At 37.5% G+C, this 9,815-nt stretch overlaps 1 protein-coding gene across 1 annotated transcript; it reads left to right on the forward strand.

The window, feature by feature from the left end:
• Positions 1–3,730: 3,730 nt before the first annotated feature.
• Positions 3,731–9,603, forward strand: LOC130605040 (fibrinogen-like protein 1-like protein). The gene is made up of 2 exons (XM_057420117.1): positions 3,731–4,365; positions 8,903–9,603. The coding sequence occupies exons 1-2, from the start codon at positions 4,218–4,220 to the stop codon at positions 9,601–9,603; spliced, it is 849 nt and encodes a 282-aa protein (XP_057276100.1). The 5' UTR covers positions 3,731–4,217.
• Positions 9,604–9,815: the final 212 nt, after the last annotated feature.

Genomic DNA, 9,815 nt, shown 5'->3' on the forward strand with positions numbered 1-9,815 from the left:
ACAAGTGATAGGACAAGAGAAAATGACTCACTTTGTGCCAGGAGAGGTTTAGACTTAATATTAGCAGAAATTTCTTCACTGAAAGGCATTGGTCAAGTGTTTGAGTGGCCATCCCTGGAAGCATTTAGAAGAAGTGTAGATGTAGTGCACAGGGACATGGTTTAATGGTGAATTTGGCAGTGTTAGGTTAATGACTGGACTTCATGATCTTAAAGGTCTTTTCCAACCAAAATGATTCTATGGTTCTTTGACTGTATAATACTGCCACTTGCTGTCACAATCATCCAGACTACAAAAATTAAATTAATAGTACTTTGCCCTTGCTAGAATGGATGGCTTCATTGCATGGCTTACATATGGACATTTTCCACATCATTACAGAGTCTGATTAGTTGCAAAATAGGAGCTAGGTTGTCTTTGCAACTTACTTTAGAGCTTGATGAAATTGATCAGAGACAAATCTTCCCTTTGCAAGGCTGTGCCATGAGTTGTTAAAATATCAAGAACTTGTAAAGACAATTTCCACAAAGGAGAGCATGCGCTGGAAAAAATTCATATGAATGCTTGCCAGTTGAAGCTTAACAGAATCAGAGGGATAATTAAAACTTCAGCATATTGTGGAGAAGGACCTGGTTATTGGGCAGAGAAACTATCTTAATTAACATGGCTAACAATAAGTCATTATAGTAATGCATTATTTTGAAATTTATATGACCAAACCATACCAATGTAAAGTACCTTAAGGTCACTATATAATTTTCATGGCTGAAAAATTATTCTCAAAATAATTCATCAAGATCAGAGAGAGAGATGTAGTAATTTTCATTATTTTTCAAAGTTTTCATCTACAGAAATAGATGCCTTTCTGAGCACAAGTGAATTAATGCTTCTGCCCTTTCTTCTCTCTTCTAATTAAATGCTTCCCACTTTGCTTCTGCTCTGACAGTTTAGATGAAAGTTTGGAAATAACAAAGAGAAGCAAACAGCAAGAAATTAAAGAAAAATTAAAAGATGGGTAGAAGATAAACAGTGATGGAAAATGTAGGAATCAAAGGCACAAAGCAAAAATGCACCCCAATTTAAACCAGGGTAACATGAGACCTATCAGTAAATATCACTAAAGTCAGTGGTGTTTTCTAGATTTTATCAATATGGACAGAATGGAGCAGTACCTTCTGACCTTTTTTAGCATACCATTTCAGCAAGATCTGTGTCTGTTCAAAGCACTTTTATTATTTCATAAGGTATTTTCATGCCTTAGCCAGGGTTTATAAAGCTTAGTACCAACCAAAAATTAGATATGTCAAACATATTGATACCAGAAATTCCCTGAGCTGCGTAACAGTAGAAGTGGAGAGAATGTGTTCTTACACTACCCTGAAGCTCTGCTACTGCTCAATGTCATGGAAAAGATACTGTTCTGACTCCTTGTGGCCATCCTCATGTATAATAAAGCACTGCTTGTACTTGAAAAATGAAGAGAAATATCACTGAGTTTTAGATGTTACAAGAAAATGTTCCTTAAAACATTTGTTACATGTATTTATTTAATTGTGCATGAAATAGAAATCCACACATGTTGTGTTTTCACTGAGAATAAATTATTGAAGGACAGAAATTATGCATAGTACAAATCCTCAAGGAGAGCTTGCAGAGGATGTAAATGCTCCATCAGTTTTAATTGTGGCTTGTTTCAGGGATAGAATCTGATCAAAGTGGGTTGCAGGCTGGATCAAGGAGCAAAAAAACTTAACTGTTGGCTCATCTTGAAAGGGGTAAATGCTAGATTAGACATCATCTAAAGGCCATGCAGATAGATAGTGCAACTTCCAGATACATAGAAACAATTAATTAATCTAATTCATTATAGGTTTGACCTGAATTAATGTTAATTAACTCTTGTTAATTCAAATAAAATAAAACAGCACTCTGTTGACCAGCCTGTCCTGATTTGGTGGCTTGTTGGGTTTTTTTTCCCATTTTTATAGCTCTGAGACACTGCTCATTCATTCATGTTATAATATGAAGTAACAAGGTTTATGGTTAGCTTGTTCCCTTGTTCCTAATGCTTAAAAATCAAGTTGTCTCTATGCAGTTTTAATTCATCTATGCAAAATGACACAGTAAATTTGAGCATCTGACTGTGTGTATTTAAGCAACATAAGTAATTTTCAGAACTAAAACCTCTTCACGGTTCTCTGTCACTGTGTCTATTTATTGATCAAGGAAATTTAATTAGTTACTGTGTTGTTTTAATCCTTACAGAAGGACTTTGTACTTTATAATTCATAAATACTTGCAAGTATAATATGTCAGAGTAAAGTCCACCAGAGTAAGCGTGCAGTGTGAAATAATGAAGATGCAATTTTGCTGCATTTGAGATAGTGTGTTGGAGCTGATTTATTCACCTGGGCTTAAGTATCAGGCAAAGTACAACTGTACAAAATGAGCTCATTCATTTCCGCATGATTTTCTTTGCTAAGCTTCACTTGAAAGAGGTAAGGTGCCTGCCTAGTGCTGCTTTCCTCAGTTGCTTTCTTAATAATTTATAATACTAAGTTCTATTTTAAAATTAAATGGGTCTGTAAATCATTTCAGTGTGTAAATATGAAGGAAGAAAAAAGATTCACTCAGAAATGCTAAATTAAAATAAAACTTCTAAAATAATAACTCCAGATCCAAGTGCAGTTTTCCTGAAGTTTAGTGATGCTTGTGGGTTAGGTTTTTATTTTAAGTAAGTCATTTATAACATAATACTTAATAATAGAAACAATACTAGAAGCTTTCATGGAAAAGGATACATGACAGTGGGAAGTGTAGGTAGAGTACAACTTAAATGCTTTAAGGGAATCCCTATGACAAATTTAATGGGAGGCAATTTCCCAGTTTATTACACTCTCAGTGTTAAATGACCAACCCTGCATAAAACAGCAAATTGTATATTAATAATAAATCAGAATTATTATTTAATCACTTTAGGTAGAGTAGAAAATTCTGGTTTGCTGTTTTTCTGCATGGTAGCTATAAAAATTAACTCTCATACCTGAACTCTCTTATCGTGATTTGTCTTGGACATTTTTTAAAATGTGGTGAATATTTTTTTCTGTCTGGAATACTGTTTGCAGAATCTGCTGCTAAGTCATTACATTTATAAGGAATGTGGCTTTGCTGGAACATAAACCACTGTGGAGAAGGGTACTGGCCTCTGTAGACCATGCTGATGCTGGCAGGAAATAAGGTCTGATAAAAGAGCTGTTTGCTAAATCTGTTTGCTGCCTTTGCCAAAGTCATTGGGGGGAGCTCTCTTTAAAAACCCCAGCAAACCAAAACAAAAAAACCACCCCAGTTTGGCAAGTCTTAAGCAAATGTGTCCTTTGAGAGTATGGGAAACATTAGTTATCCCGATTCAGCCTATGCTGCTGTTGATATAAAAATTCCTCTTTTGTCAAACTGGGATTTGCCTGGGGACCCAGGACTTAGTCCAGTAAGTCCAGAAGTAAGACTTCTTGCTATGTTGGATGGAAAGTTACTAGATATGTAACCCCAAAAGAAGGACAAGCTCAAAAAGGTTTTGATACAATATATTAAGCTCTTGTGGGGCAAAAATTCTTTTTGCTTTGTTCATTTTTTTTAAATCTGATTTAAACCTGTGACTGATTATTTAAAGCTGTAGATGGAAATTCATAGAAAGGATAGTCCAGATGTGCTGAAGAGAGCTATCCAGGGCACAGAAATACTGCCAGCACTCAGAAAGCCATGTCTTTTGAGTACTGTTTGAACTAGACAGTCAGAAGAGCTAGTGTTACTGTTTCTGCCAGGTTAACCATTGGTGCTCTATTTCACTAGTTCGGACTCGGGGAATATTTCAATTCTGATAAATACAAGATGTGCTTTTTCTTCCATTGTTGCTTTTCTGTCACAACAAAATTACATTCTGTTTCATTGCCCAGCATGGTGCAAGGTAACAGCTAAGAGATTCCAATCCTATGTGTCAGAGGAATGACCAGTCAGATACAGGGTGCAAGACGTTAGGAAAGGGAGAGGTCCTTGAAAGATGGGAGAAGCTGATTTTGGCAGAGGCTTACTACACTGAAGCTCAGTATTTCAATACCTTTGTTCTTCAGGACTTTCCTATTAGAAGTCATAAATCTTTCCATTTTTAATCCACCCTGTGTTACAGATCTGTACTGCTGCAGAAGGACTGACTTGGAAGGAAGATGCTGATGACAAGCTCAGTGGGATTTATTCTGTTCTTGCTCTTTCAATGCACTTTGTCAGTAAGCACCACAGAGGCAGTGGTCTTGGCTAATGCCCACCTTCTTCCCCAAAGAGGCTATGAGAGACTGGGTAACAGCAATGAAAAAGGTACTCATGAAGAGAATTGGGTATATTGGATGCATGCTGTGTTTTACTCTGTTGTGTTGCTGTAACATTTTCAGCCAATGTACTTGAAAGCTAGCCCTGCAAAAATCAGAGTCACAGAATGGTTTGGGTTGGAAGGGACCTTACAGATCAACTGGTTCTAACTCCCCTGCCATGGGCAGGGACGCCTTCCACTAGACCAGATTGCTCAATGCCCCATCCAACCTGGCCTTGAATGCTTCCAGGGATGGGTCAGCCACAACTTCTCTGAGAAACTTGTGCCAGTGTCTCACCACCCTCACAGTAAAGAACTTCTTCCTTATATCTAATAAAAATTCTACCCTCTTTCAGTTTAAAACCATTCTCCCTTGTCCCATCACTAGATGCCCTTGTAAAAGTCCCTCTCCAGATTTCTTGTAGTCCCCCTTTACGTACTGGAATGCTACTTTAAGGTCTCCCCAGAGCCTTCTCTTCTTCTATAGGCAGAACAACCCCAGCTCTTTCAGCCTGTCTTCACAGGAAAGGTGCTCCAGTGCTCTGATCATCTTGTGGCTATCCTCTGTACTCATTTGAGCAGGTCCACATCCCTCTGGTGTCGAGTGCCCCAGAGCTGAAGGCAGTACCTGCAGGTGGGGGTCTCATGAGAGCAGAGGAGCAGAATCAGCTCCCTCGACCTTCTGGCCATGCTCCTTTTGATGCAGCCCGAGATACAGTTTGCCTTCTGGGCTGCAAATGCACACTGGTGGGTCATTGTTGAGCTTCTTACCAACCAACACCGTCAAGTCCTCCTCAGGGCTGCTCTCAATCAGTTCTTTGCCCAGCCTCTAGCTGTGCTTGGAATTGCCTCAACCTAGGCGCAAGACCTTGCACTTGGCCTGCTTTGCAATATGAACATGTCCTGACCTGAAGTCACAGAACCATAGAATAGTTTGGGTTGGAAAGACCTTAAGATCATCTAGTTCCAACTCCCCTGCCATTGGCAGAGATGCCTCAAACTAGATCATGTTGCCCAAGGCTCTGTCCAACCTGGCATTGAACACTGCCAGGGATGGAGCATTTACCACCTCTTTGGGCAACCTGTTCCGGTGCCTCACCACCCTCACAGTAAAGAACTTCTTCCTTATATCTAACCTGAACTTCTCCTATTTTAGTTTGAACACATTACCCCTTGTTTTATCGCTGCATCCTTGATGAAGAGTCCCTCTCCAGCATCCTTAATCCCTTGCTCAGCTGCCATCTAATTCAAGAGAAATTACCAGTTTTTTTTTTCATTTGAAGACTTATTTGTTGGACAATCATATGTAGCTTACATCATACACCTCAGTACCTAAATCCCATTGGTACCTATAATTGAGGCATCCCTCTGCCTATCTAGCTTGCAAGGTCCAGCTTGTTAGGGTTTCTGATACATTTACCAAAGTAGGTCCCATATAAATTGTATATAAAAAGAGTAGGTGGCTGATTCATTTTACTCCTTTGACTGATGGCATTTGAGGTTTTATAAAATCCACTTTCCAAGTGAATCCTGTGACATTCAGTCTGAATTATTTTCTCATTATTTGTCTATAGAAGTTGTTGTATTTTGCCTGAATAATATTCATTGAGAAGGGCAAATACAAGAGTCATTGTATGTATCACTGATGTGTGCATCACTATATAATCACTTAAATAATGGTAATACTATAAAATCATGGGATTGGGTTTGGAGTCAGGCTATGTCTACCAGACAAATGTTCTAACAACTGGAGTACAGTCATGTACAGAGTTCTGCTCTTTCAGGATGTTTAATAACAGCATGCAGATAATATTGAGATATAAAGTCTTCTATTCATGGCTGTAGATTCTATTAGGCAATGAAAGACATAAAAGACCTTGGAAACACTATCTATTCCTGTAAATCTGTCCTGAGTGGCATGGAAGTACCAATAATCTTCTGAATATCAAATATAAAAGACTATATTTAACACAATAGTAATTCTATGAAAAATAGTATTTAACAGGTTTAGTCCATCTGGACTTCTACAAAGCCTATGATACAATATTTCATGCAATAATAAATCACGGAAGTTAAGGTTATATTATAATTTCAGTAGAGACTGAAAAGAAAATGACAATGACTTGGTTAGAAAAGTAAACCATAAAGTCAAGAGGAGACTTTGGAAGTATTTGCTCATAGGTAATCTTTTCCACATTCTTATTAAGTATACTGATGCAAAACCAGGCATATGCTGATAAAATTTAATGATAACATGAAGTACAGAAATGCCAATGCAAAAACCCAGAATATTACACAGGAAAAAAAAATGTATCGGGTGTTCTTAAGTAATGCCATTTGGTTGAAAACTAAAGTACATGATCCTAGGTTCTACTACAAGGTGAGGACCTCACCAGTTACAAAAATCCCAAAACCAAACTCTAGATTAAAGGAAATTAAGCAATACAAATGTAGTCCTGGAACATATCAACAAAGGTGTTTTTAATAAAACCTGGGAAGAATCAGTGGCACTACACAGGGCCATCTGCAATACTGTGTGCAAACTTTACCCATGTTCTAGGAGATTAATTTGCAATGAAGAGTGCAGAAAAGCTACTAAGACAATTAAGGAACGGAAGATTTATCTTACACTAAATAATAAAAGAACTTCTTTATGCTACCCTCACAAAACAAAGGCTGAATAAAAATATAATTGTCCTCACTGGGGCTTATTACCCAGGAAGAAGCACTATTTAACTAAGGGACAATGTGACACAAGAAAGAAAAAGGTGGATGGTGGACATTAATAAAATTAGATTGGGAACCAGATTTGTATTTCTAAGAGAGTAGTGACAGTTACTGAAATATACAATGCTTTTCAGTTGGAAGAAATTCAACAATTCTGTGAAGAAGACTGTATGATATAATTTGCTGCAGGACCAGTGGCAGATAAAATAGTCACTTCTGCTGCCTTTCTCTTTCCACAAAGTTGTTTGGGGTTTGTGGTTTTTTTTTTTTTTTAACACTAGCCAAATCACTGAGTGTACTTTTGATTTGTTGGTCACAAGACCATACAATGAGATTCACTCTTTTCTGACTCTGTTCTTCTGTTCAGGAAAAGAAAAACAATTTACTGCATTCAGTAAAAGGAGCAAAGGATCACTGATCTCTGGTCAGTGATTTGGGCAAAGAAGAGGTTTTTCCTGAGCATTTATTTTAAAGTTTTTATCTTTGAAAATATTTTTCCTTTGTTGTTTTTTGGTAAATATTTAAAAGAAACCAATTGCTGTACTTGTCCTCAATTATCCTGGTTTCCCAGAAGAAAAAAAATAAAATTCTAAATTCAGCATTTAAATTCCTATCAGTCACTGTCAGACAGAACATAAGATTTTGTCAGTCTGAAGAGCTCTTATTTGACATCACAGGTGGTTTGTAGGAACTTTTCTGACAGAGACACTAAAATTAACAAGTTTTTATTAAACATAAAGTACAAGTATCCCATAGTATAATGATGTCATGACATGCCTTTCAAATCTATGGAGAAGTGAATGATTTCATTTCATAAACATGTTTCTGACAAACAGAACAGACATTGAATACCATCCTTCTCTACAAAAGGAATTCTCTATATATGAATTCATACATACAGAAATGTGTATTTAAATAAATTATATTCTGGCTTTGAGAAGTCTCACAGCCTTTTGTAAAAAGCAGAGCATTGTGCCTTAGTCTCAGAGATGCTTGATACTATACTATAGCAAGAAGTTACCTTAGAAGCAAGTTACATTTAAAAAACACAGTATATATATTTCAGCCCAATCAAGAGAGTTATCCTAAGCCTTACATGCCATTTTTGTTACCTCTGAGTATATTGGATAACGTGTAAAAGCACTTTCACCTATTTTCCTGGTATTGGTGTTATCACTGCACAGCACTGTAGTTCTGGTTGTAAATCCATGGTAAGATTTAGCCTGGACTTTGAGTGACATGAACTGTTCTTAAGAAAAGCCTCAGATGTTTATAAGTTTTATAATAGCAAGAAATATGCTTTACTATCTCACTTTTACCACTGAACGCATGGCATACTTATCAGAATTCAATGCAAAGATGTTATATATGCCCAAAAGTGCAAATTGGTTAAAGAGAAATTAGATTTATTTGAGGATAAAGATAGCTCCTGTAATTAATCACAGTGGTCTACTACACGGCACAGGGAATTGAAAAGTTGGTGACTACTCAAACTAGAAGAACACAGGAAGAAAAGGAATGGTCTGTACCTAACTTCTGGCTTTTCAACCATATTGCTGTCATAAATGCAAAATCACACTTATGTTGCATGACAGGGTTAACAAACCCATTTTAAAATTTCTGAACATTTCCTGCACGTTCTGGTCTGCAATCTTCCCCTTTAGCTGAGCAGGTGCCCACTACCTGGGATGAAGTCAGAGTCATTTTCTGGTCAGAGTGTAGTCATTCATTCATTTTAAAGGACAGAGTTCATATCTAAAATTCACTATTTGAACAGAAATTTACTTTCTTCCTGGTTTTTTTTTTTTCCTACTCAAGACTATCCAAGGGATTGTTTTGAGATTTTTCAGCACTCCAAAGGAAATTCCAGAGATGGTCTTTACATCATCCAGCCAAAGGAGGACCCAATTGTAGTCTCGTGTAACATGCAAGATGGTGGTTGGACAGTAATCCAGCACATTACAGCCAATAGTACTGTCGACTTTGACAGGACCTGGCAGGATTACAAATATGGATTTGGTTCCGTTCATGACAACCACTGGTTAGGAAATGAATATATGCATCAGTTAACAAGCAGTTCCGTGCAATATATACTTGGAGTTAAACTTGTAAACATAAATGCTGAAATCAAATGGGGACAGTATGAACCATTCCTTATTGAAGATGAAGAGTCTCAATACCGAATCAGGGTTGGTCTATACCAAGGCAATGCCACTGATGCTCTAAGCTTGGACACAGAAGCTTATCTTCATGACAACCAGAAATTCACCACCAAAGACAGAGACAATGACAATTACTTTCAGAATTGTGCTAAACTGGAACACAATGGCATTCCTGGTGGAGGCTGGTGGTATGATGCATGTGCTGGAGCAAATCTAAACCGTAGGAATGTGATCTACTGGCAAAAAGACTGCAACAAGCAACGCATGTGCAAGTTTGCCTGGATGATGATCAAACCCGTTGAGTATAGCCTGTCATATCCAACCAAGTCCTGTCTGTGTCAGAAAGTTGAACTGTAGATAAGCCATGTGTACTTTGAAAGGACCATGGATTCTTTCTCCAGTAACTGAAGTGAACTCACACTGACTGAATGATCACATTAAGCAACCATGATTAAAAATTAATTTGGACCTTAGCAAGGGCTTTATGACAGCATATTATCCAGGACTAGACCAGGACATAGACATCACCCAGCCACACAAGAAGTCACTGTCAGAAACTGAGGCCTCTA

This window comes from Pezoporus wallicus, unplaced genomic scaffold (assembly GCF_028554395.1).
Source record: "Pezoporus wallicus isolate ANWC-B61680 ecotype Strahan unplaced genomic scaffold, APGP_CSIRO_Pwel_v1 contig_5418, whole genome shotgun sequence".
In the NCBI taxonomy this organism is placed as follows: Eukaryota; Metazoa; Chordata; class Aves; order Psittaciformes; family Psittacidae; genus Pezoporus; species Pezoporus wallicus.